Genomic DNA, 27,969 nt, shown 5'->3' with positions numbered 1-27,969 from the left:
GCGGCTAGCAGTGAAGAATGTTCAAGGAAGGGTTTGTCCCTGATCACTAGGACTCGGGGCTTGGGGAGCCTGGACTGCCATGAGGAAGGCTCGATTCACCACTACAGACAGGGAGCCAGAGACCTGAGTAGTGCCGAGAAGTCGGCAGTCGCGCCAGGTCAGGAAGCGCCGAACCTGCAGGAAATCCTGGACTCCATCCCTGCATTTGTTCCAGTGTCGAAGATGGTATCCAGGTCGCCGAAAACTTCCCGGAAGTTTATGCCAAGATCGACTTATTATCTACGGTGTCCGGGAAGGTCCATGATTGTCCGACATAAAGGCAGCAGGGAGGAAGGCGCAAGCGCATTGGTGACTTGACTCTGAAAAGCGTCCAGACCAAGGTCTGCGGAGAGTAGGCCTGTAGCTCCTGCAGTTGCTCCTCCTCACCCGCCACAACCTGATTTCCTAGAAGGGCTCTGTCATGCAAAAAGATTTTCCATTGGCTTAGAGGAGGGAGGGCCCGTCTTCCCTCGTTATCCATTGGCTGCCCCTTCCGCCGCAAGTTGGGGGCGGGGTTAGGGCGCCTTTCGATTGCATCAGCTGGTCCAGTGGAGACCAAGTGGCGCAAGCGCAGTGTTCCCGGGCGCTAGCCCACCTGCGACCCGCCTCTTTGCTCTTCTCCTCTAGGCCGTCGCTTTCGGGTTCTCTGATCGCTTCATCGTTCGCCAATGTTTGAGGAGAAAGCCAGCAGTCCTTCAGGGAAGATGGGAGGCGAGGAGAAGCCGGTGAGCAGACCTGGTGGGACCCAGAGACCAGCCTGGGACTCTCGTGGGTGCAGACGCTACCCTCGCGGCGGGGGCAGGGGTCAGGAAGCAGGAAGCGGCCGGTACCGCGTGGGTCGGAGGAGTGGGGGACGGTGGGACTCATGGAAAGTCGGAACCCCCTTTGGGAACCGTCCATTCGTAAATTAGGGTGGGGCCTTGCAGTTCATCTCTGGGTCCATTCTCTTTACAGATGAGGAAACAGACCTTGATTGAGCGACTTGTTCAGAGCCTCACATCTACAGTAGTTAGACGCGGAGACAGAATCAGAATCTTAGGCTTGGGGCTTCCAAACTCGGGTTTGTGGCTTACTGTAAGCGGGAAACATATTGCAGAGCCTTATTTAATCGATCTCCTAAGATCCTGCGGGGGTAAAGAGCTCCATTTTGAGGAAAGGAAAACCGAGTCCCTGAGATCTGACCCAACTTGTCCAAGTTTGGGTGGTTAAGTATACATTTTGCCTGGCACCGAGCTGGGCGGTGCAGGTGGGAAGATGAGTAGGGCCCAGTTCCCCGACTTTGAGGGCCTCACAGGCTGATGTGTAAGAGACAGTAAAACAGCCCTAGTACTTTGTGATCAGCTGTGTGGTATTACAGAAGAGGAAGCTTAGGAGGGCTCTTTCGAATTGAGTTTGGAAGAATGATTTCACCAGGAAAACAGGCAGGACGGGGCTTCCCACATAAAGGTAGGGAAGGCAGTGAAAAGGGGCACGCAGGTGAATTGTCTTTCGGGTTGTTTGCAAGAGATATGCCAGAAGGGTTAAAGGAACAGCAGTCAGAAAGATCTTAGGCAACAAGGATGTTTGATACTTGTATTCTATACATGAAGGATCTTAAGCAGGAAGATTGAATTTGTAAAAGTCACGCTGGCATTGGGGTAGAAGGTGAAGCCACATGCAGAAAACTGTTGTAATAGTCCAAGTGAGAAGTGGTGACATCTTGAGCTAAGGGCGCCTCTATCCCAAGTCTGTGACAGGACAAGTCACTTAAAAGCCAAAACTTTTTCTTGGTTGTCTACTCGGAATTGAATGGAGAAACTGCATATGGGCACATTCTAAACCAAGTAAATTTAATTCTAGATGATAAACGGTGACAATACATAGATTTTTTTTTTCACATAAAATGGTATTTTTACTGTTTTGTAACTTTTTTTTTTTTTTTTTGCTTAATAGGATGTGGTCAACAACTTTCCATGTCCATAAATATTCTCCTGTACTATTCTTAATTGGACGTAATATGTATGGTTAACAAATATGTACTTTTTTCTTCCTGTAATAGTTATACAACAGTTAATATTTATTTTGAGTACTAAGTACGGGTTTGGCACTGTATTAATGTATTCCATGAATTAACTCAGTCTTTTGTTTTTGTTTTGTTTTGTTTTGTTTTTTCCCTGTCGCCCAGGCTGGAGTGCAGTCGTGTGATCTCGGCTCACTGGGAAGCTCCGCCTCCCAGGTTCACGCGATTCTACTGCCTCAGCCTCCCCAGTAGCTGGGACTACAGAAGCCCGCCACCACGCCCTGCTAATTTTTTTTTTTTTTTTTTTTTTTGTATTTTTAGTAGAGACGGGTTTCACCGTGTTAGCCAGGATGGTCTCGATCTCCTGACCTCGTGATCCGCCCGCTTCGACTTCCCAAAGTGCTGGGATTACAGGCCTAAGCCACCGCTCCTGGCCTCATTCAGTCTTCTTAATAACGCTATGAACTGGGTTCTGTTATTATCTCCATTATACAGATGAGAAAGCAGGCATAGGAACAGTAACTTGCTCAAACCAAGTATCCCTTTTTTTCCCCTTTCTCAAACCCAGTATCCTATAGCAAATACTCATAACCCCTGTGCTGTTCTGAGTGAGTCAGGGACAGATCATTCCTGAGAAAGGTAATTCTGTAGCTTCTGTTAACAGTCCAGTTCTGTTTCCCAATTTTTGGGTTGAAATTTTAGATTACTTGTATGTAGATGTACATAACATATATACTCAGGGAAATAGAGAACAGTTGCCCACTCTCTTCCCAGTGTTGTAGAAAAGAGGTAATAGGCCTCAGGGTTCCAGAGAGACCTGTCGTAATGTCCCACCTCTACTACTTAATGATACAAGTGGGCAAGTTGCTTCTTTGAGCCAATGTTCTTGTTTATAAAACGGAGCTGTATTTAGAACCAGAAAAGCTTTGTGGTGATTGTCTCTCTCTCTCTCTGTCACTACCCCTGTTCATTTGGCAAATGATCAAAACCCAAATAATCTTATCAGAAATATAAAACTTATTTTATTATCTTTCAACTTTAAACCTGCACACACCTGCAGTTTTCTTTTTACCCAGTATACTTGATTAGTTACCTCACTTCTACCGTATGACAAAGGATCTCTTGAATCTAAATGAACCTTTAAAGTTTATTAAATCCAGACTCGTGGACTAGGGGGGAATTTTAGCTCAGCATGAAATTAGGAGTCATATTTTAAAACTAGTTTTTTTTTTAAATTATACAAGTAACACGTTTTATAGGATTTAAAAGACAATGACCAAAATGTTCATCAACTGATAAATGGATAAGTAAGCAATGGAATATTATTTGATAATAAAAAGGTACAATGACAAGTATTGATACATGTTACAACCTGATGATCTTGAAATTATGCTAACTAAAAGAAGCCTGTCACAAAAGACCACATAATGTGTGATTCTATTTATATGAAATTCCTAGAATAGGCAAATCATAGAAACAGAAACTAGATTAATGGTTGCCAGGGTCTGGAGTTGAAGGCAACAGGGAGTGAACTGCTAATGGGTACAAGGTTTCTTTTTGAGGGTGATGAAAATACTCTAAAATTGATGGTAGCGATAGTTGCACAACAGTGAATACCTAAAAACCATTGAATTGTATACTTTACATGGGTAACTTGTATGATATATGGATTGTATCTTAAAACTTCAAAAAACTAAAGGTCACAAACATGCAAACTAAATAAAATCCCCCCCTTTACATTCCTGGCACAGGATTTATTACTTTAAAACTTTGTATGACTTCACTTACTTCTAATTGAAGCCGTATTCCTTACGGTAACTTTTAGTTCTTCTGTGAGCATTAGTCTGTCTTACCTTGTATGACTTTCTAAAACACTTCTTCATTAATCAGCCTGGTTTAGTCATTTTTTTCTCTCTTTAAATTTTAACGTTTCTGACAACAAGTTTATGTGTACACGTAGGACACATTGCCTCTATTCTCAAAATCCACCTGTTGAAATACATTCCATCCTTTAAAGTTCTTACACTAGTCCTAGCTTGTTTGACATCTAATCATAGCGCTACTACTGTGTTCTTTTCTTCTCCGGGAGTTTCTCACACATGTATGCCTTACTTTCCCTGGAGAGACTAGGTTTACACATGGTGGGGATTGGGCCTTATATTTGCTTCTTCCATGGCTTGTGGTAGCACTGGTGGAATTCATGGGCACACTTTGTATTCAGTTTGTTTGTTTGTTTGTTTTTCCTGGAAATATGCTTAGTGAGTCAACTACATGCTTCCCTGTGGCCATATGTTTGGTATGTGGTCCAAGTAAACCTGAAGCGAGAGTCACGGGAATAGTTAAAATAAAATAAATGAAATTTGAGGAGTTAAACATCGTTAGTAACTCCTTCTTACTTTTTGAAGACTCGTCTTTATTGTAGTTGTTAACCTGTCTTTGCCAGTGATGAAATTGTTCAGTCTTTCAATATCAGATTTCCATTTTTTAAAAATTCAATAACAAATACTAAAATAACATTCTCAACACTTTTGCTGGGGCATCGCAGGGTAGAGGTGTCACATTAGATTAAAATATAAAACGTATTTTGCTTATTTAGATTGATGCTGGTGAAGAGAAGCGAAAGGAAGGAGGCAAAAAGAAGAACAAAGAAGGATCTGGAGATGGAGGTCGAGCTGAGGTAAAAGTTCTCATCGCAGAGGGCTCTGTTATCAAAGGTTGGCAAATCACAGGGAACTTGCTGAGACTTTCTGAATGTGTAAGGATTCTAATGGTTTACATGGTGTTGTAAGACGGTACTGGTTGGAAAAATCAGGAAGAAGAATTAGGAAAGGATAATCTGAGAGGGGAAAAAAGACTTTCAGTCTTTTGTTACTGTAAAAGGAAGCAACTGGCGTATGATTGTATAAGGTGATCTGATTGTGGGGTTGAATATAAAAATCAGAGAACAAAAGTTGAAGAGGAGACTGGTAATTATTCAGTTGCCAGACGTGATGCTAGCTCTCTGATTATTTCATTAAATGAGATGTTAAGGAATAGAGGCTTGGTGTTTGGGCTTACACTGAATACAACAAAAACCAAAGAAAGCCAGTTTTGTGACCGCCTCCTTGCTCTTTGTATCTGGACCTGCCCTAGGATTGGCTTCTAAGCCAGGACAGATTCCCCTTAAGGCCTCTCAAGTCTGGAGAAAATGCTTTCCCTTCCCCAGGCTCACACTGAAAGGAACTGGCATATCAAAAGCCAACCCTAAATCAACCTGGTTCCTGAGTATTTTGCTTTTAGAGGCAGTTAAGCTTGTCTTTCTACTATATTTTTACTGCTGTGAACTGTGCTTCACTTTTTGCTTTAGTCATTAGAGCGGTTTTATTGGAGACTCTTTAGAAAGCTACCAGAAGGAAGAAGCACAAAGGAACAGCCTTTTTAGAAGTAACACAATAAGCTGGCTTTTAAGAGCCACTTTTACAAATGCTGCAATTACTAAATGTATAGTGCTGTCATTTACTTTAGAGTAAGTTTATAGATGATCAAGTGTAGTGTTGCTTAGAACCCTACCTAACCATTTCTCTTACAGTTGATCAGTTGATCAGTCTCCCGACCATTATACCCCACTGTAATTGTGAAGAAAATTGTTGATTGTGAATTTTAAAATTTGCAAGCAAATGGAAAAATGCATATGTTCCCTAATTTCTTTTTTATACTTTCAATACAAACATACATGCTGTTCCATCACAGCTTGAGAATTGACCTGGAAATAAGACAAAGAGTATAATTAGAAGACTCTTCTGAACAGAGAATTTTAAGTGGGACATGTGATTATTTATGTTTAACGATTGGTCTGGAAAAAAGAGTGTACAGTGAACTGTCCAAGACCTTGGCCTTCCCCTCCAAGGGCAACATGCAGGGTTTATTCATCTCTGCAGTCACAGAGCCTGACACAGAGGGTATCTGCTGAATGAATGTTGAAGAGATTTTGACACAAAATTCTAATTGGGACATGCCAAGTGGCTATGATGATAAACACAGTTAAGATACAGAGGGTAGTGCTGGTGGGGAGGTTTATAATGATGCTTTAGAGTGGATGGAAGCAGGTACTGTGCATTAGTCTGAGGGGTTCAGATTATGGTTGTAGAATGACAGGCTCTGAACTTTTAGTTAATTTATGGATTCTTCACCATTAAAGATTATGGACCGTTGTGGTAATTTGATGAAAAGCTCCCAAAGAACAACTGAATGACTAAAGAAAGGGAGGGACCGCTGTGGGTGGGAATTACAAGGATATTAGGGCCTGGTACAGTAGTGGGAGCCAACCACTCGAGACTGAATGGGAGGATCACTGGAGCCCACGAGTTTGGGGCCGAAATGCGCTGTGAATGTGCCTGTGAATTGTCACTGCACTCCAGCCAGCCTAGGCAACATAGTGAAACCCTGTCGTTAAAGAATGGAAAGGAGGGAGGGAAGGAATTACTGGGCAGACAATGAATCTTTTTCATTTGATATTATTTTCTATTATCTCCAGTCAGTTTTGTTTTGTTTCATTTTGTTTGAGACAAGGTCTCACTCTGTTGCCCAGGCTGGAGTGCAGTGGCCCGATCTTGGCTCACTGCAACCTCCACCTCCCAGGTTCAAGTGATTCATGTGCCTCAGCCCCACAAGTAGCTGGGACTACATGTTGCGCCACCACACCTGGCTAATTTTTGTATTTTTAGTAGAGATAGGATTTCGCTGTGTTGGCCAGGGTGGTCTCAAATTCCTGGCCTCAAGTGATCCATCTGCCTTGGCCTCCCTAAGTGCTGGGATTACAGGAATGAGCCTGGTCACTTTCTTAAGGATTAGATATTAGCTTGTACTCCTTTCAAATTGTATGTTGACATATATGGAGATGTTTTGATAGCATTATCAACATTGAACAAATGTTAAAATCTGTATTGCAGTAAGTCATTTTATATCTGATAGATTGAAATTCATTTGAAGATAGAAAGTCATGGCAAAGTTAAGCAATCTCTTCACTTTTGTATGCAGTGTTAATGTTCGTGTAATTTCAAGATGATAAATGCTGTAGATGTTAGTTCGACTGTTTTTGTAACCACAGATTCATTGCCTTTTTGAAATGTTCCATAAATTATAGAGTCTCTGACAGTAGAGGAAGTCAGCTCTTTGATTGCTGTCTCTTTTTCTTTCTTTACCAAACCTTTAGAAACCTAAATTGATGTTTTATATGAAATATTTTTGTTAATTTTATCTACTATAGAAAGTAGTAGTATGATGTTTTATTATATTTGCTAATTACATATTTCAGGGTGATCTTGGCATCTTTGAATTCAGTAAATACTTTCCTTGAAGGGAAGACCTTAAGTCAAATACATTTGTGATTGGTTGTGAGTGGACATATAGGCCGACCAGCTACACAGACCATCACCTGGACATGATTAAAACAAAATGGAAAAGCCAGTTTATTGTTTTTATTTCCAGTATTGTTTATAGCTCTATTTGTAAAATAATTTTGTTAGGAAAGATCTTAAGAAAGCATCTTAAAAGAGAAAAGACCACTTGCTGTAAAATAATAGCAAAATGGTAATTGTCAATTCAGCATAACACTAGGGCATTTAGGCCCTAGCGGTGGCTCACGCCTGTAATCCCAGCACTTTGGGAGGCCGAGGCAGGCAGATCACCTGATGTCAGGAGTTCGAGACCAGCCTGGCCAACATGGTGAAACCCCCTCTCTACTAAAAATATAAAAATTAGCTGGGCGTGGTAGTGCACTCCTATAATCCCAGCTACTCCTATAATCCCAGCTACTCGGGAGGCTGAGGCAGGAGAATCGCTTGAACCCAGGAGGCAGAAGTTGCAGTGAGCCAAGATCACGCCATTGCACTCCAGTCTGGGGGACAAGAGTGGGACTTTGTCTGGGGAAAAAAAAAAAAAAAAGAATAGGGCATTTAATTCCTTCTTTTACCTTCATTTAGGACCAAATTGAGGTAATGTCGGCGATTTTGGCAGTGTGTTTATTTACTACATTGAATCAATAGTCGTGGGTTTCTGTATTGTTTTTACTATTTCTTTCCCATTTCTAAATAGGAAAGCAATATTTACTGATTGTTTATTTCCTGATTTGTTGTCTTACAGTTGAATCCTTGGCCTGAATATATTTACACACGTCTTGAGATGTATAATATACTAAAAGCAGAACATGATTCCCTTCTGGCAGAAAAGGCAGAAAAAGATAGCAAGCCAATTAAAGTCACTTTGCCTGATGGTAAACAGGTTGATGCGGAATCTTGGAAAACTACACCATATCAAATTGCCTGTGGAATTAGGTATAAGCTACACCCATCATGACATTCTATAGTTTGTGGCCTAACTAAGCTTCATTTTATTATCCTGCCATGTTTTATTCTTATAATATTTTTATGTTACTATTCAGTGTTTTTAATCTGTTTAATTTGGCCTACTTGGGATTTTTTAAAAATCAGAATGATACAGAGCTATGTAGTCAAAATTCAAAGTTAATTTCTGAAAGAGTTCACTTTGGGCTTATGGGGCATTGTATATTTTTAGTCTTACTATGATTATAAATGTTACAAAACCGAGTAGACGGTGTTTACCTATTTTGACTTAAATGCCTTAGTTTTGAAGTTAAAAATGAAGCTACATAATCTCACATGGAAAGGTTAAGAAACTTTATATGACACATGAAAAAAGTGTACTGTTTTTATAAATTCAACGAAGGACTATTCCTAGTCTTAAAACTTTTATTGGGGTGGGAAGAAGTTATTTCAATTAAGTGAGAATTAGATGCATGTTTTGTAATAGGGGAGAAGTTTTCTTAATCTAATATGATTGGGATCAGTAATTCGTCAGTTTATCAAAATAATAATTGGTAAAACATATATATATGTCTTAAGCCAGATATTGGGAAACTATGGTCTAACCTGTTTGTGTACGTCCTAAAAGCCAAAAATAAAAATGATTCTTACATTTTTTAATAGTTGGAAAAAATAAAACAACTAAAAAGAATATGCAGCAGAAACCATGTTTGGCCTGCAAAATGTAAAATATTTGTGTGGCCTTTTACAGAAAAAGCTTGCCAATCTTGGTCTGAAACACTTCAACTTTAAATATGTGACTATATATATATTTGCTAACTTTACATACATATATAAAACAGTGAATACATATGTGTATGGCAAAGCTTTGGGGGATAGCGAGTGCTAATTAGAGTTCTTACATTATCTTAACACATTTGAGAAGTAGTCTGAGCGCAGAATCCTTGCAGATTTTCATGTAGTTGTAGAGTCACACCTAACTTGACAATATTTTTGTGTGTGTGACTTGGATTTATCAAGCCTTCTCAAACATTCAACTTGGTTTTCATAGAAATCATAATTCTCTCATTGTATTATTTTATAATTATGTATTTTTAAGTTTATTTATAATTGTTATATATTGAAATGAACCCTTTGATCTCACCACATGAATTGTCATATGGTTGACTGTTATCAATTTTGTATTGTTGAACCAAACACGTAAAAGAACAAGCACAAAAACAGTTTGGGGAACCAGTGTGGCTGATTCTTGGTAAGCCTATTATACAACTAGTAGAAGCAGAACCAGTTAGGCCTATGAGCCATGAGCCTCTACTGTACCACCGACATTGGTTAGTACTTTTTACAAAGTGAACAGAGTATTTCCATTCATTTGACAAGGGCTTCTACCTACAAGTACTTCTACCGTACTCCAAAGGAAGTAAACAGTTGTGATACCATGCAAGTTTCTATGTGAGAGCACAGAGAACTGGATAGAGCTTCAAGTATCAGTTAAACCTTTCATTTTAGAGATAATTTTGAAGGTCAGGTTGATTAAGAGATTCTTCTGTAGTCACACAATGAGATTGTAGCTGTGTCATTAAAATTTAGGCTTCTGTTAGTCTGGGAACCTTTTCCCCTACCTTCTACAATGTTGATCTAGATTATGTTGTAATTTATCAAGTCTTCAGTTGAAAAATATTTTTCAAGAACTATAAAATTCTAAGTTGAATTACATAGCTGGGCACACTGGCTCACAGCTGTAATCCCAGCACTTTGGGAGGCCGAGGCAGGCAGATCACCTGAGGTCGGGAGTTCAAGACGAGCCTGGCCAACATGGTGAAACCCTGTCTCTACTAAAAATACAAAAATTAGCCAGGCGTGGTGGCACACACCTGTAGTTCCAACTACTTGGAGGCTGAGGTGGGAGGATAGCTTGAACCGGGGAGGTAGAGGTTGCAGTGAGTGGAGATTGAGCCACTGCATTCCAGCCTTGGTGACAGAGTGAGACTCCGTCGTGGAGGGAAAAAAAAAACAGGTTGATTTACATAAAACATTGATGGGCTTTAGCTCTGGAGTTAAGTCACTGATCTGCACTGAGAATACCTTAGGAAATTTTTACAGAAGTCCAGAATAACTTTTTGTTCTGTGAAAAATTATAACATTGATAACAGGCTATTTAAAGATTCAGATAATTAGTGGTGAATATGAAAGGGAAGGACAAAAAAGACATGTTCCATTTGCGTCAATAGATTTTTCTTTGAAGTTTTGTTTTGTTATAAATCTTTTTTTTTTTTTTTTTTTTTTTTGAGACGGAGTCTTGCTTTGTCGCCCAGGCTGGAGTGCAGTGGCACAATCTCGGCTCACTGCAAGCTCCGTCTCCCAGGTTCATGCCATTCTCCTGCCTCAGCCTCCCGAGTAACTGGGACTACAGGCGCCCGCCACCACGCCCGGCTAATTTTTTGTATTTTTAGTAGAGACGGGGTTTCACCATGTTAGCCAGGATGGTCTCGATCTCCTGACCTCGTGATCTGCCCCCCTCAGCCTCGCAAATTGCTGGGATTACAGGCGTGAGCCACCGCACCCGGCCATTTTGTTGCAAACCTTACAGATTATTTTACCCTTCTTTGAGAAATTGACATGATCCAGTATGGCCCCATGTGTAATCTACATTTTCAAAGTAACTCTATTCTTAGAATCTTGGGGCTCCATTTTGGATCGTAAGATAAAAGTCATGTTCTTCCCAAAGAATCTAGAGAATATGAGTAACCTTTTTATCAGTTCTTTAATCTCCTGAAAACTATTTTATACCAATATGATAAAATACATTTCTGTATGCCAAATTCATGTTATGTTTTGTGAAATGCATGTATTTATTTTATTGGCTCCATCTGATCTCAGGAGGAAAGAAAACATTGTCTATAACCTATGGTAAAGTTAGTAGGAGCATTGAAAATAGAAAGGAGTTTGTTGTTTACCTTCTGTTTGGTTCTTCTTTCTTGATCGTTACATAGGAGAAGTTGTATACATTTGGTTGTAAACCTTTACACATAGAGAACCACCAACACAGCAAGCCCAGCTAGCTTAAAGCCTTCTAGTGGTAGGTTTCTTTGAGATTTACAGTGTAAAAGGTGTATACTTTTTCTTCACAGCTTAGAATGTTGCTTACCTTCGTTGAGATGTCCAGGCTGTTATAGACTATTATTTCTCTAGCTGTGCATTTAGATGTATAATCTGGCTCACCTTACTCAACTCTACTCTAGTCACACAGCTTCCTGCATAAACCTTTCTTCACTTGCACCTCTGCTTGCGTCTGTGGCCATTCCCTCATCTGGAATGCCATGGCCCCCCATGAAGGGGTGGCCTGCCCCTCCACACCTGTGGGTGTTTCTCGTAAGGTGGAACGAGAGACTTGAGAAAAGAAATAAGACACAGAGACAAAGTATAGAGAAAGAGAAAGTGGGGACCCAGGGGACCAGTGCTCAGCTTACAGAGGACCCACGCCAGCCCCCGTCTCTGAGTTCCCTTAGTATTTATTGATAATTATCTTTACCATCTTAAAGACAAGGGAGTGGCAGGACAATAGGATCAAAGAAAAAGAGGAAATCGGCACTAAGACATATGAACAAAAACCTCTGTGACATGAATAAGTTTAAAGGAAAATGTTGTGCCTTGAGATGCATATGCAAACATCTCCATAAACCTTTTAGCAGCATTGTTTCAGTCTATCACATGGGGAGAAACCTTAGACAACACCTAGCTTTCCTAGGCAGAGGTCCCTGCGACCTTTGGCCCTGTACGTGTCCCTGGGTAGTTGAAATTAAGAGAATGGTGATAACTTTTAACCAGCAAGCTGCCTTCAGGCATTTGTTTAACAAAGACACATCCTGCACAGCCCAAAATCCATTAAACCTTGAGTCACCGCAGCACATGTCTCTTGCAAGGACAAGGTCGGGGGTAGGGTCACAGATTAACAGCATCTCAAATACAGAACAAAATGGAGTCTCTTATGTCTACTTCTTTCTATATAGACACAGTAACAGGCTGATCTCTCTTTCTTTTCCCCACACCCCCAGCTTTCTTCCTGTGAGTGCTTTATCCTCAAAGCCTTTCCAGATGACTCTGTCCTGTGCTGCTTTGCCTCCTCAGAACTCCTGTGGCTTTTACACTCTGTGTGCTCTGATATTTCATCATTTGATACTTTATGTTTGATATTGTATATTGGGTGTGTAATATTTTTACTCACATTATGAAAAGTTTTATTAAATAGTCTTTCATTTTACCTCTATATTATAAATATTATCATCTTAGGCATTTGCAGAATTTATTCTGAGGGTAGCATTGTCTGTCAAAGAAAGGATCCGGTGTACATTTTAAGCAAGAAGAGGAACAGAGAAGTTATTTAGTAGGCCTTTCCCCCCAACCCTTTGGAGTCTAAATAGCTTACCTTTGTAGAAAGAGAAAGGTGGGTGTATTAAGAGAAAGCTGGGTGTGGTGACTTGTGCCAGTTGTCCCAGCTACTCTGGAGGCTGATGTTGGAGGATTGCTTGAGGCCAGGAGGCCAGCCTGGGAAACATAGTAAGACCCTGTCTCTAAACAATTAAAAAAAAAAACCTTATTTATTGGAGAAATTAAGATTAATCAAACCATTGGCAATTGATCGTGCTTATTTATCAGAGTTGCCATATCTGCTTAAACAGGAGGCATTCACTGTCAAATGATAGTGTTCTGCATTTTCAGGATCTTCCAGTTACATTCTTAGGTACATTTTTGGAGTTTGTTGTTTTTATTATTATATTTCAGAAAAATAGAAATACATCAATAAAAGAATCAGTATATAATAAAAATAGTGTTTATTTTCCTGTTTTCAAATTAGATTCTTGTGTTCTTATATATGTGTGGACATTTTTTTTCTTTTAAGTCAAGGCCTGGCCGACAGCACCGTTATTGCTAAAGTAAATAATGTTGTGTGGGACCTGGACCGCCCTCTGGAAGAAGATTGTACCTTGGAGCTTCTCAAGTTTGAGAATGAGGAGGCTCAGGCAGTAAGTAGCTGATTTAGTGTTCATTGAATTTTAGGATGCAGATTCATGTTTGCATCAGTTCAGTCCTGCTGCGATTGGGTGGCAAACAGTTATTGTTGTCTCATTGTCATATTTGAAATCTTCACTTTGTCCTTCATTTAGGGAACATAATAAAAGTGCTTGCCTTAGAAAATAAAGAGGTGAAGCTGAGTAAGTCTTTTCATTACTAGACACTTCAATAGGGAAAATGTTTTGGGAATTTTATTAAACATTGATTAAACAAGTAAAAATTGTTTTCTAAACTGTAAACAGTATTTAATTTTAATTTTTTTTTTTTTTTTTTTTAATGATGGAGTCTCGCTCTGTCGCCCAGACTGGAGTGCAGTGGTACGCTCTCGGCTCACTGCAACCTCCGCCGCCCGGGTTCAAGCAATTCTCCTGCCTCAGCCTCCCGAGTAGCTGGGATTATAGGAGCACGCTACCACGCTTGGCTAATTTTTGTATTTTTACTAAAGATGGGGTTTCGCCATGTTGTTCAGGCTGGTCTCAAACTCCTGACCTCAAGCGATCTGCCTACCTCAGCCTCCCAAAGTGCTGGGATTATAGGTGTGAGCCACTGTGCCTGGCCTCTAAACTATGAACACTTTAGCAAGATAGGTATATTTGACAAATAAATTTGAACCTTACTTCAAAGCATTCCCTTTATTGGACAATTTCTGTATTTTTTTCTGTATCTTTTTCATCTTAAGATGCAAATCTGCTGGATAACACTATAAAAGTCAACCTGCATTTGATGACAAGATTTTCTTTTTAATTCTTCATGGCTGTGTATCATATAAGGGGAAACAAAGTATTTTGTTTTAGTGATGATTGTTCACTTAGTATGTGGATTAGTGGTTTTCAAATGTATTTTGGAGTCCTCAAGTTTCTTATGAGAATTTTTTAATGTCACTTTGGTACCTTAATACTAAATCTTGAAAACATTGCTTTGGGTGTATTCTGACTCATCCCAGTGATTACTTTAAAACCAAGTACTGCCATTTGGTTTCAGTGTACAGATTTTGTCCTTATGTTTTGTTGTTGTGTTGTGGGGTTGGGTTGTACCACCTCTGTTTTGGGCCAATAACAACATGTAATTTCTAAGTGATGTTCCATAGCCAGCTAAAGACCAGATCGCAGTGTCTGAGACATGGTGCTGTGGACACATTGACTCAATAGAACCTGGGCCATTGCAGTCAATGAGATAGTCACATTGTGAGTAGCAATTGTTTTCAGAGAGCAAAATCAATGCTATTTAATTAGTGATGACAAGTTTAGTTTAATTTGTTTGAAAACAGCTAAACCAGATGATTTCTAAAATAAAAATACACTTTAGTAATTGGAAGCCTTTTGAATTACTTTGGCTGTGGATAGAAACACACAGTAGTTTATAGATTTAGAAATTTAGGATTTTATATATTGGGTTTACTTGTAATAAATATTATCTGTCTCTTTCAGACAACCACATTAATTGACAACTTGTATGCCAAGACTAAGACCATGCCATTTTTCTTTAAATTTTCAGGTGTATTGGCACTCCAGTGCTCACATAATGGGTGAAGCCATGGAAAGAGTCTATGGTGGATGTTTATGCTATGGTCCGCCAATAGAAAATGGATTCTATTATGACATGTACCTCGAGGATGGGTAAGCTGTCAACTAGATAAAGAAAACTGAAGTCAGTGACTATGGATCCATAAGTTATTTTTAGAGTTCTCAGTAAAGGAGAAATGATACAGCTCTCACTGCTTCTTCATCACGTATGCCCGTTATCAGCACTTGAAATGTTGCAATTTACTTGAAGTAATAGAAGATTTAATGAGACCTCTGTTATAGATGGATGGAGGTAGAGTCCTAAGGTATTTTGGGAAATTCAGGGAGATAGGTCCTCCCCTCTCCTTTAAAACCTGGTGATAGAGTTGTGGGAAGGGGTCACTAGTGAGAAAGGTCTCCATGGATGACCAAGGTAGAAGCCACTGAAAATATAAAATGTAAAAATTACTTATGAAAAATGTTTTGTTTAGAATTCTAAGATATGATGCAATAGTCTAATTTTTTAATATTAAAATCCTTGAAATATTCCAAATATTTTTTCCAAATAAACATTTTTTGAAGCCATGGTGTGATTCAAATGGAGTGAAAAGATTATACTTTCTTCTCCTTCAGGGGTGTGTCTAGCAATGATTTCTCTTCTCTGGAGTCTTTATGTAAGAAAATCATTAAAGAAAAACAAGCTTTTGAAAGACTGGAAGTTAAGAAAGAAACTTTACTGGCAATGTTTAAGGTAAATTGAACCATAATGTGTGGCCCCCACCGTTAATATCATTTATTCATGTTAGTTGAAGTGACAGCACTGGAGTTCAGTGTACTAAGCCGAAGCGTATTTGGTTCTTTAGAAAACATTAAGTATTTTTATTATTTTTATTTCACTTTTTTCCCTAGCAAACCATTCCTTCAACATGTTTTTAAAACATAAAATATCAACATTTATATTCATACAGTGCTACATTTTATCTATAGTACTTAGAAGTAAAAATTAAAGGACAATCTTCTAAAAGAATAATTTTTCCTGTTTTCAGTACAACAAGTTCAAATGTCGGATATTGAATGAAAAGGTGAATACTCCAACTACCACAGTCTATAGGTGAGAATATTAGATGTCATTAAATGTATCTGGTATGTATGTCATTTTGTGTTTGTTAAAACTCCTCTCATTTTATGTTTAGGTGTGGCCCTTTGATAGATCTCTGCCGGGGTCCTCATGTCAGACACACGGGCAAAATTAAGGCTTTAAAAATACACAAAGTAAGCAATGTAACTTTAAAGACTATGTGAATGCATCTGTCTAGAATTGATATGTGTTTAAACTTTCCCTGATTTCTCTTTACCATTTTCTACTGCACATGAAACGATGTTTTCTCATGCTGTCTATTAACTGGGAGCTGTATGCCATCAGGTTTTTATAACTGAAATCCCTCAAGGGGTGACTGACTTGCCGTCATTACCAGAGCAAGCCCAGGGGATGGAGGTTTTACAAAATCATACAGCATGGGCCATCCTGGCTCTATAAAACTTTGAGACTCACTAGGAGTATGTGCTTTTGCCCTTTGTATGTCTAAATGAATAATTTCACAAGTTGTTCTTTTTAACAGAACCCAGTTTTATACTACTTCATAAACATTTTGTGGAGGTTATTAAAATGCGCTTTAAATCAAGAGAATAATTGAGTCATTTCAAGATTTTTTTTATTGGCTCATTTCTATTTTTGCTCAATCATTTTGTGAGAAATGCCTTTGCAGGCAAAGTAATGTTTGTGGAATTGTGGTTAAGTATTGAGGGGTGGGCAGTTTTGGGAGTGTTGGGGTGTAGAATGGGTCTCACTGTGTTACCCCAAAAAGACAGAGTGGAGGGCCACTTGAGCCTGGGAAATGAGGTTGCAGTGAGCGGAGATCGTGCCACTGCACTCCAGGCTCAAGCAGTCCTCCTGCCTCAGCCTCCTGAGTAGCTGTGACCGTAAGCGCACACCACCATGCCTGGGTAATTTTCCTTTTTTTTTTTTGGTAAAGAACAGGGTCTCCCTGTGTTGCCGAGGCTGGTCTCGAACACCTGGGCTCAAGCGATCCTCCTGCCTCTGCTTCACAGAGTGCTGGGATTATAGGCATGAGCCACTGCACCACCTGCAAATTGAGGGAGGGGCATTTTCTAGGGAAGTAAACAGCCAACTTTGTGCTGCAGAATGAGTAACTACTCTAACAAGGCCTCAAAGCAATTGGGAGTTAAAATAAGTGAGATGTTTACAAATTTGAATGTTGTTTCATGGTTAATCTTTGTTTTCAGAATTCTTCCACATACTGGGAAGGCAAAGCAGATATGGAGACTCTGCAGAGAATTTATGGCATTTCATTCCCAGATCCTAAAATGTTGAAAGAGTGGGAAAAGTTCCAAGAGGAAGCTAAAAACCGAGATCATAGGAAAATTGGCAGGGTATGTTCAAGAACAATGATGTGTCGAGACTGAGTTTTTTTCAACTTCATTTGAAGTTTGAAATTTAGCTATATGAAGTACTAGGAATTTTATTTTGGAGAGTTGCTGTAGCTTTTTAGTAACTGGTGCTATGTCCTGTACGAACTATAAATACTTGCTGATTGTCCACATTATCTACCTGCAGTGGGCTCAGTACCACACAAAAATGCATTTGAACTACTTTTATTCAGAACAAACACTGATGATCTACAGTTTTCTGTAAAAGAAGTACAACAGCTTCTCGTAGAGCTGGGAGAACTAGACTTTGGAAACCGTCTAGTCTCACTGACTCATTTAAAATGTGGAAACAGAGTCCCACAAAGATTAACCTACTTGTTGCCCAAGGTAACACAGCGTGTCACACACAGATCCTGTGCTATCATTTCCTCTACCCTTTATCTCTGTTACTGCTGAATGTCCTCTAAACTGGAAGTTAGGCTAGATAAAACATTCCTCCCTAAAATAGGCACTCTGTGCCAGGGGTCCTTGGCTGTTAGGTTATGAAGCTTGAGCTGAAGCTAGCAGCCAGTGCCTTGCACCCCTGACTACCTGACATTCCAGCCATGAGGCAGCCAGCAACGATTGGTGGGCCCTTCCCTGAGGGCTTTTGGGCACTTGGTGAGGGGGATGTTGGGCAAGGAGGTAGGAGGGTGTGTTTCTTTCACCGTGACCCAAAGTCAGCCAACTTTACCATCATCTATTTCATTATCCCAGTCTCCTTCCTGACACTCCTATTAAGAAAATAAATAAATAAAATGAAAAAACTTTCAGATCTTGGAGCTTTAAGGAATTAAGAACTATAAGAGGTACTGCAGTGGATAGAGAACTGAGGGACCCTTCCTCCCTGCCACTGTTGGGGAAACTTGACTGGATTGAGGAATATAACAAGCAGGGCACGTGTTACACGTCTGCCAAATTGTAGATCAGCTGCAATTCTGTACCACCAGAAACACTGACATGGTTTCTTTGACTCAGGGTTGGCACTGATTGAAATATGGGACATCATGACCATATTCTGAACTCAAGAACACTGAAATTCATGTATATACACACACACATATACATGACATACATAAATATTCTTTTGCTTTTCTTTTACCCAGGACCAAGAACTATATTTCTTTCATGAACTCAGCCCTGGAAGTTGCTTTTTTCTGCCAAAGGGAGCCTACGTTTATAATGCACTTATTGAATTCATTAGGGTAAGTCATATTTATTGCTTTCTTCTTTAGATTTAGGGTATATGATCATTTTTATTAAATAAGGTCTACTAAAAAGAAAGATAGTCTCTATTTGAGAAGAAATATGTAAAACAATAAGTAAAAGTAGAAGTCTGTGGCCTCATAAATCATCCCTAGTAGTTGATTTTGCTCATATACATATGGAAGCTGGTGAGCTTGAAGGGGCATCTGTGGTCCTTGACATAGGAGCTCTGTGCCCTCTTTGACTTTGATCATTGATTTCTATTTTCTTTGAAAAAACAGTTTTTACATTGCTTTTTTTCTTTGTAAATTATGAAATGTTTCAAGTATAACTTTATAGAGAATAGTACATCCAATATCTTGTGTACTTACTACCCAAATTTAACAAAGATTCATTTTGAACTATATTTGCTTGAGATTTTTTTGTTCACGATATTAAAAAAAAAAAATAGGTGTTTAAAAAGCCTCTCTTTAGGACCCAGTTTTGATCCATATACCTCCATATACTGCTATATATACCCGTATACTGGTATACCATATACCAGCTTTCTAGAAGAAACTATTGTTTTGAAGTTGGCATGGATTCTTTTTGCCCATGTTATTTACATCTAGGCTGTGTATGTGTACCCTTAAATTATTTATGTATTTGTGTGTTACATATAGGAAGCCTCATTGTGTATCAGACTGCCTTGTGATTTATTTTTAGAGACATACAAATCCAGTTTATTTTCATGTGCTACATGTTGTTTTGTTATGTAACTACCACAATGTGCTCAACCCTTTTCTGATGGACGCTGATGTATAATTGTCCCTTATTGTCAGCGATGCTGCAGTAGCATTGCTTTTATGAGCCTCCTTATGTACATGTGGCAAGAGTTTTCTCTTCGGTATATACTTAGAAGTGAGATTTCTCAGTCACGGCATGTGTGCATCTTTCTCATGAGAGAGTATAAAATCTCTCTTTTAAGTTTTTACTCCCACTTGAAGTATGATCATTTATTTGCCTACACATGTTTCTGTTTATTTTCTATCAGAGTGAATATAGGAAAAGAGGATTCCAGGAGGTAGTCACCCCAAACATTTTCAACAGCCGACTCTGGATGACCTCGGGTCACTGGCAGCACTACAGCGAGAACATGTTCTCCTTTGAGGTGGAGAAGGAGCTGTTTGCTTTGAAACCCATGAACTGCCCAGGGCACTGGTAATTGGCAGCTTTGAATTTCTACTGAAGATTTTCACATGCTACAATTCATCCTGGGTTCTTCTCTCCTTTAACAACATTTTCATTGAAAACAAATTATGTGATCAGAAGAGCATTTAAAAGCAACATCATTGTTGTATTACATCTTCTGTGCCTCATTAGATCCCCAGATCTATTTTTTTTTTTTTAAGAGGTCTTCCAACTGGAGTGCTGGGACTGCAGGCATATGCCACCATGCCCAACTGATTGTTAAAATTTTATTTCTGTAGAGATGAGGTCTTGCTATGTTGCTCAGCCTGGTCTCAAACTCCTGGCCTCAAGCTGTCCTTCCACCTTGGCTTCCCAAAGCTCTGGGATTATAGGCATGAGCCACTGTGTCCCGCCAGATCTCCAGATCTATGGGCATTCAGTAATGGTACTGGGATCACAGCAGTGACCAAGGCAGAATATAAAAGAGGAAGATGGAATATGGGGGTGTAACAAATTATCTAGTGTGTTGTTGTTTTTAAAGAAACTTGTTCTGTCAAAACCTGCTAATGACTCAGTATTCTTGGAAAATGTTCCTTGTCATGAGGCCGCTCTGCTTTCTATCTTTGAAAGCTGGGTGAAGAACAGCTTAAGGGAAGACACAGGAGAGCTGTGGATACAGGTAACTGAGTGTCTGCAGCAACTACTAGCCAGGCATGGAGGGCAGAGGAGGTGAGAGAAGAATCTTTGTGAAGAAGCTGTATTATAGGCCAGGAAATCAACTAAGTTCCTTCTTAATTTTCCCAGATTCTTCAGTTGTTGGAATACATTTTTTATTCTTCACTGTGGTTCATTGAATTATAACTTATTTGCTATTTTATTCATGCAGATGCTTTTACTGCTGTATGAAGCCCAGAATTTGAGAAATGTTGCTTGGATGGACAGCTAGAATCAGTGGCTGTTTGACAACATTTCATATAATTAAACATAACATTACACAAGCAGTTTTATTCTTAAGTATCCGTGGACTTTTCTTTTTCTCTTCAGCCTTATGTTTGATCATCGGCCAAGGTCCTGGCGAGAACTGCCTCTGCGGCTAGCTGATTTTGGGGTACTTCATAGGAATGAGCTGTCTGGAGCACTCACAGGACTCACCCGGGTACGAAGATTCCAGCAGGATGATGCTCACATATTCTGTGCCATGGAGCAGGTATGAGACCCTGGGGAATAAAATACTTTGAAAGAAGTGTCAAGAAACTCAAGGAAAATAACTACTGTTTCTTTTTTCTTTTTTTTTAATTTAAAGATTGAAGATGAAATAAAAGGTTGTTTGGATTTTCTACGTACGGTATATAGCGTATTTGGATTTTCCTTTAAACTGAACCTTTCTACTCGCCCGGAAAAATTCCTTGGAGATATTGAAGTATGGGACCAAGCTGAGAAAGTAAGTGGTATTTTTCAGCATGCTTTTGAATACTGTTTGAAATTGGCTTGTTCCGAGATGTAAGAAAGCCAAGCCTCTTTAAATGGATAAAAGGAAATTGGAAATGGTTCCTAGGTTTGAGTAAGCTAGTTTTTTTCTTTGTGTATTTTAGGAATGGTTGAATTTAATGGCTTTTTTCAGTTATCAAGCTATAAGCTTTAAAAAGGGGTTGATGTGAGCATATGTTCAGGTGGACAAAATTCTAAAGCAGAGAATATTGATCTATGAAAGTAATGACTGTATTTTTAGTCTCAAATTAGGCTGGAGGAAGGGAAATTGCGATTAAAAAAAATTTTTTTTGCTTTATCCTCAGCAACTTGAAAACAGTCTGAATGAATTTGGAGAAAAGTGGGAGTTGAACTCTGGAGACGGAGCTTTCTATGGTCCAAAGGTGAGCACTGAAGTGTATTTGGATAATATGATTTTCACTTGTGGATGAAGAAGATATGGCTTCGAAAGAAGTTGGGAAAAAGAAAAATCAGCCCTAATCCAACTATTGAACTCCACGTTAGTATCACTGGCATTTTATAATAACCCAGTCTTTGCCTCTTAGATTGACATACAGATTAAAGATGCAATTGGGCGGTACCACCAGTGTGCGACCATCCAGCTGGATTTTCAGTTGCCCATCAGGTTTAATCTTACTTATGTAAGGTGAGTTTCTGGTGTCTGCTCTGAATATTCTCCAGGGATATATAGGGAAAAATATATATATATGATAAAGCAAAACAAATTCTTTTTCTTTGTAGCCATGATGGTGATGATAAGAAAAGGCCAGTGATTGTTCATCGAGCCATCTTGGGGTCAGTGGAAAGAATGATTGCTATCCTCACGGAAAACTATGGGGGCAAATGGTAATTTTTGTCTTTTTTTTTTTTTTTTTCTGATTAGTATAAATTGGCTACAAGAAATGTCTACTTTTTGATTTAATTATCAGATGGAAAGGGAGAATGATTGCAGTCAGTTGCTTCTAACTAATGACAAGTGCTCACTAAAAAATAAGGAATCATAATCTAAACACAAACTTTTTATGCCAGTAGTAATTACTTTCATTCCAGAACTTGGTTTGTTTGAATGTTGTGTAATACTTTCTAATTAGGAATTAGTATTCTGTTAAGAAGTATACTTATTGTTTTGGATGCGTTTCTGGTAACTTTGTTCTGGGATTTAGATGGCTTTGCTGGTTTTACGTAGATAAATGAGGAGGCTTATGGCTTTTTTCGTTCAGCCTTGCTAATCATAACAAGCAAGTATTTTGACATCTTTTAAAAGCCAAGCGTTTTTTAAAACAGATGCCAAACTGATCAACATTTTGTAATTCGTTTCTATGAGGTTACGTTTTTGTTGGCAAGATACATGGCCACATAACTTTCATCTTACTTCTTAAGCAGTTTTTTCCTGGACCCACAATGCATTTGAAAGCAGCACAGGGTTATAAAAGCACCCATGTGTAGAGCCTTCCATATTAATCATATTGATTTAAAACTTTTGTAGAATGGTGTACATTGGTTTAATCTTACAGTACTGTGATTTCAGTTTTATTTGAACTTGGTTACTTCAGAAATTAGAACAGTTTTTCATACTGGTCAATGATATAAGATAATCTCTTTAGATTTCTCAAAGTCAGATAAAATGCGAGACATATGCTCTATAAGGTACTTCAAGAATTAAGGGAGTCCTCAGCTAATTGCTCTGCTAAACTTGTTGTAGGTGGGGGAAAGTCCATGATTAGGGTAGAATTTAGTGCCTACTTTAGCCTTTTGCCTGATATAACAGAACAACTGAAAATAGAGGAATGATGGAGAGAAACATTAGCCTGATGTTTGCAGCATCAGAAGCATTTGACACTTGAATTGCTTCAAAGGGAGAATTGGATGGGCTTATTTTTTAATAAGTAGTGAAAACTCTCATTTTTACCAAGTGCCATAACCAGTTATTATCAGTTACAATTTGCTGAGTGGTGCAAAATGGATTTTGAATAAACTGAGGACACTGTGTCCCCATGAAGAATAAGTAATAAAATACTCGAACAATTAATCACTACATGCAGTTATTAAATAATTTGTTACCCCCTCTCACAGTGTTTTGTGATGTATTAAAGTGTGAGGCATAGTCCTATCCTCAACTGGTTTTGCTATCTGCTTAGCAAGACAAATCGTAGTTACAGACTTTCCTTATGTACGGTTAGTTTTCTTCTCCTGCATCTCCTCGCCTTAATCTTTATTGGATAGGATTTTTCATTTTGGAGTTTTTTAAGCCAAGTTTTAAAAGTAGTCCTTACATGTTCCAGGAAAAGATACTGAAGAGTAGACTAAGAAATATGCTGTCCCTGTTTAGTGAATGTGCCCACATCTACACTGAGTATTTTTATTCTCTTTCAAAGGCCCTTTTGGCTGTCCCCTCGCCAGGTAATGGTAGTTCCAGTGGGACCAACCTGTGATGAATATGCCCAAAAGGTAAGCCTTAGATGTGAATTTTCTTTCAACTTAATATCTTTTAAGCTTTTCAGATCACATAAGCCCTATATTCTTGGTGAATCGAGCTGTTGTGATGTAGAGAAATGTTACTATTTTTAATCTTTGTTAAGCCTGAATAGATTATATTTCTTCTGTAATGCTTTTCTACATGATTCCATAATCAGAAGACATATTTGGATAGTGTTTTAGGTACACTTGTATATTTTATTGTATTGTTTTAAGAGATGGGATCTTTCTCTTGCCCCAGCTGGAGTGCAGTGGTACAATGCCTGGCTCACTGTAACCTCAAACTCCTGGGCTCATGCAGTCCTCGCACCTCGGCCTCCCAAGTAGCAGTGACTACAGGCAGGAGCCGCCATATCCAGTTACGCTTGTATATTTTAGTATTTAGTATTTTAAAAAACCAAATTAGCAAATATCAGGTACTTCAGTATGATAGGTAAATTCCAGTTCAAAATACAGTTGAAGCTGCTCTTTGACTCAAAGAGTAATTTTGCTTCATTTTAATGTAAATTTCTTCAGCTATTTGAAACTTTTTTCCAGGTTAGTAGCATAGCAGACCAGTGTCTTGCCCCTACCCCCAAAAAACGTAACCAACAAATGTATAACCATTCATAACTTCACTTTAAAGCATATAACAATCTGTTCTGCCGTAGTGAAAATTCCATACTAAGGAATTTCAAATTATTAAAAGTTGATCAGTGAACAATACTATAACATCAAAACCATCCTGTCTCCATACCATCAGAATAAACCACACTCAGGTCTTAATTACCCTTAAGAAATAAATGAACTTGAGCGTGGAGATGCACACCTGTAGTCCCAGCTACTTGGGGGCTTGAGGCAGGAGGATCTTTGAGGGTTCAGGGTGTGATGATTGTGCTTGTGAGTAGCCACTGCATTCCAGCCTGAGCAACATAGTGAGACCCCATCTCTTAAAAAAAAAAAAAAAGAAGTGAACACTAAACCGTCTAGTAGATAAACCATTCAAACTATTCCTATTACTATTACTGCACACAGTAGTTTTAGTTACAAATGATGAGAATCAAAGTTAATGTTCCATGGTTGAGTGCACTTTGTCTTATTTGTATGTGAAAGCTCACACAGTAGGAAAAAGTTCTGTATTGGTTAACTGAGTTCTCAACTGGAGACGTCACTGACTTCCCCACTTCCCTTTGGGGGTAGGGTGACATTCCAGATTACGTGGTGGTAAGTTTTTTGTTTATGGGGGGAGAAGACAGGGCAGTACTCCCGATACCTAATAACTGTAGAGGAGACATGTTAAACACCCTGTAATTATCAGGCCACTTCCCCAACTGCAGAATTGCCCATCTCACAGGCACACACAGGACCCATGTTGAGAAAAATTAAAAAAAACTGATGCTTTATTCTTTAAAGTAGTTATCAGTTGAAGATGTAGACCTATCTTGGCATTCTAAAATTCTGTAACGACCCTTCTGAAATGGGTGTTACAAAATTTCAACAGGTTAATTGGTTTGTGATCACTATGGCTTAAAAATCTACTAGTTAATATGCTAAAGCTTGTGCACAGTATAGGCAAAGTCACCTAGATTGTTTCAAAAAGTATACCTTATAGAAATAAACATTTGACATACATAAATAACCCTTGGTTTACACATAACTCGCATTTGAGAAATGAATGTGTTGTAGATCATTTAGAATCCTTTTCAACTAAAAATTGAAAGAAATATTTTGTCATCTAGGTCAACCGGAGAATGCTGGTTTTACTGGTGATTCTTGAGTATGGTAGTTACTGTTTCACCTTCAGCTGTACTTAAGATGTTTTCCTGGAAAAATTCATTCTGCTTTCTGACCAGGATTTCCAGAAACTCTGACCCTTCTTCTAAGTGGTCTGGGTGGAATTGTGGTGATTCTGCTAGTCGACAGTATAACTTCTGTGTCTACAAAAAGATGATAGACAGTCACTGCTCACATTGGCTTTTCGTGAAAGCCCAAGGATACTGTCCCTATGGCAGAGATGAGGAAGGAACACCAGCTTCCTCCAACTCTCCTGTTCTTCCTTTGGGTTAATGGCCACTGTAAGGAAACAGTTTTCTGTCAGGTGTGGAGTGATTTGAATGTAAAATGCCCAACTCTTATAGCAGGTTGAACAGAAACATTTTTTTTTTTTTTGAGACGGAGTTTCACTCTTGTTGCCCAGGCTGGAGTGCAATGGCGCGATTTCAGCTCACAGCAACCTCCGCTTCCTCAGCTCAAGCGATTCTCCTGCCTCAGCCTCCTAAGTAGCTGGGATTACAGGCATGCACCACCATGCCCCGCTAATTTTTTATTTTTTTAGTAGAGACAGGGTTTCTCCATGTTGGTCAGGCTGGTCTCGAACTCCCGACCTCAGGTGATCCGCCCGCCTCGGCCTCCCAAAGTGCTGGGATTACAGGCATGAGCCACCACGCCCGGCGAAACATTTTTTTATACTCATTGTTACTTAGTTCTAATCTAAATTACTTTTAGACTATTAAATATTATTCTATTTTGAAGTTAAGGGACTAATGCCTATGATAACCTGATAAACTTTCTGATACTCAGAAGTTAAGATTTATTCAGTTGAAGATCATTTTTTTCAGGTGTTGATCATGTGATATTTTTCATATCTGTAATCTGAGGTTCATATGAAATGATAGTGAAATAAAATTATTCATTTAGGTCTTTTTGTCATGTTAATAGGTTATCAGGTTAATGGGAAGTTTAATCTAGTTAATGTAAAATTGATAAAATGTAATCTAGTGTATTGCTTTTTTGGAAAAGAAGAATACTGAAGATATTGTTTACTTAATACACATGACCTGAGGTAATAAAGAGGAGCTAGCCTTTTTCTCAAAAGGGGGGGAAAAATGGCAGTGAATAATATTATCTAAGACAGTTTTTTGCCAGCTTTAAATTCCTGGAAGTTCACCCAGGAAGTCCTGATCCCTGTGTTCAGTAAAATCATGTAAGATCAAAATATAATTCTAATTTTAGATCTGACAAATTCTGTATCTCTGTTACAATAGGTACGGCAACAATTCCATGATGCCAAATTCATGGCAGACATTGATCTGGATCCAGGTTGTACATTGAATAAGAAGATTCGAAATGCACAGTTAGCACAGTATAACTTCATTTTAGGTAAGAATGGAAACTTACCAAAGAAAATTTGCCAGACATCTACTGAAACCTTGAGACAGACTTAAGTGAATTGTAATCAAGAACTTAGTTCCTTCCAGTCCTGATTTTTTTCTATTATATATTTTAATACATAATAACTATAAAAATAGGCTCATGCATACATACTGGTTTTTTTTGGGTTTTTTTCACTTAAATAATCATGGATGTTTGTGAAAAAGTATTTTGCTATTATATCAAGGATGAAGACACATTGTTTTAAATACATCTGTTTGATTACTTTCTCAAGATAATTCCTCATGTGGAATTACTTGAAAAAGGTATTCATGATGTTTAGGGTTTTATTATTTTAAGTTGTCTAGATTGACTCAATAAGCACAGTAGTTTTAGATATTGCAAAGAGTTTCTTTTAAATATTAATACGTGGTCACTTGTACCTTTTAATGTGTCAGAAGCTATGGGGTAGCTTTTGGGTCCTAGGATCATTTCTTTTCAGATGTTCAGTGTGAATCCTTCCATATCTTAGACTAAGTCTGACAAAGCTTTGTGTGTTTGTTTTAGTTGTTGGTGAAAAAGAGAAAATCAGTGGCACTGTTAATATCCGCACAAGAGACAATAAGGTCCACGGGGAACGCACCATTTCTGAAACTATGGAGCGGCTACAGCAGCTCAAGGAGTCCCGCAGCAAACAGGCAGAAGAAGAATTTTAATGAAAAAATTGCCCAGATTGGACCCATGGAAAAGGAGGAGCAGTGTTTCCATAACATTGACTTTGTACTCTGAAAACGTCAATTTATGTTGAACTTGGAGGAGTTTGGCAGAGTCCGAGTAGGTCAACCTGCAGGCGTAGCTATTTTTGACCTAGTCAGTTTTTAAACTGTGTGCATTTGAAGGAGTTAATTAAAAGAGTCAATAAAATGATTTTACTCATTCAGTATCTGAGTACTGGAAATGCTTTAGTATAATGAGGGAGAACTTTTTTGTAAATTTAATGCAATTGAAAAAGTTTTAAATTCAATTAAGATAACCAGAATTGGATTATGGTGTAAAAATAAAAAAAAACTTATTCACATAA

The 27,969-nt window shown here is 38.6% G+C and overlaps 1 protein-coding gene across 1 annotated transcript; it reads left to right on the top strand.

Annotated features, from left to right (window-relative positions):
- The first annotated feature begins 568 nt into the window (after positions 1 to 568).
- Positions 569 to 27,969, top strand: TARS1 (threonyl-tRNA synthetase 1). The gene is made up of 19 exons (XM_007961308.3): positions 569 to 764; positions 4,635 to 4,715; positions 8,159 to 8,349; positions 13,259 to 13,382; positions 14,926 to 15,047; positions 15,567 to 15,684; positions 15,980 to 16,044; positions 16,127 to 16,205; positions 17,238 to 17,384; positions 18,527 to 18,625; positions 19,660 to 19,826; positions 20,841 to 21,003; positions 21,100 to 21,237; positions 21,590 to 21,667; positions 21,830 to 21,930; positions 22,026 to 22,130; positions 23,660 to 23,732; positions 26,783 to 26,897; positions 27,456 to 27,969. The coding sequence occupies exons 1-19, from the start codon at positions 708 to 710 to the stop codon at positions 27,602 to 27,604; spliced, it is 2,172 nt and encodes a 723-aa protein (XP_007959499.1). The 5' UTR covers positions 569 to 707; the 3' UTR covers positions 27,605 to 27,969.

This window comes from Chlorocebus sabaeus, chromosome 4 (genome assembly GCF_047675955.1).
Source record: "Chlorocebus sabaeus isolate Y175 chromosome 4, mChlSab1.0.hap1, whole genome shotgun sequence".
NCBI lineage: Eukaryota > Metazoa > Chordata > Mammalia > Primates > Cercopithecidae > Chlorocebus > Chlorocebus sabaeus.
The sequence above is the reverse complement of the archived record's forward strand: the minus strand, read 5'-3'. Positions and strand labels throughout refer to the sequence as shown.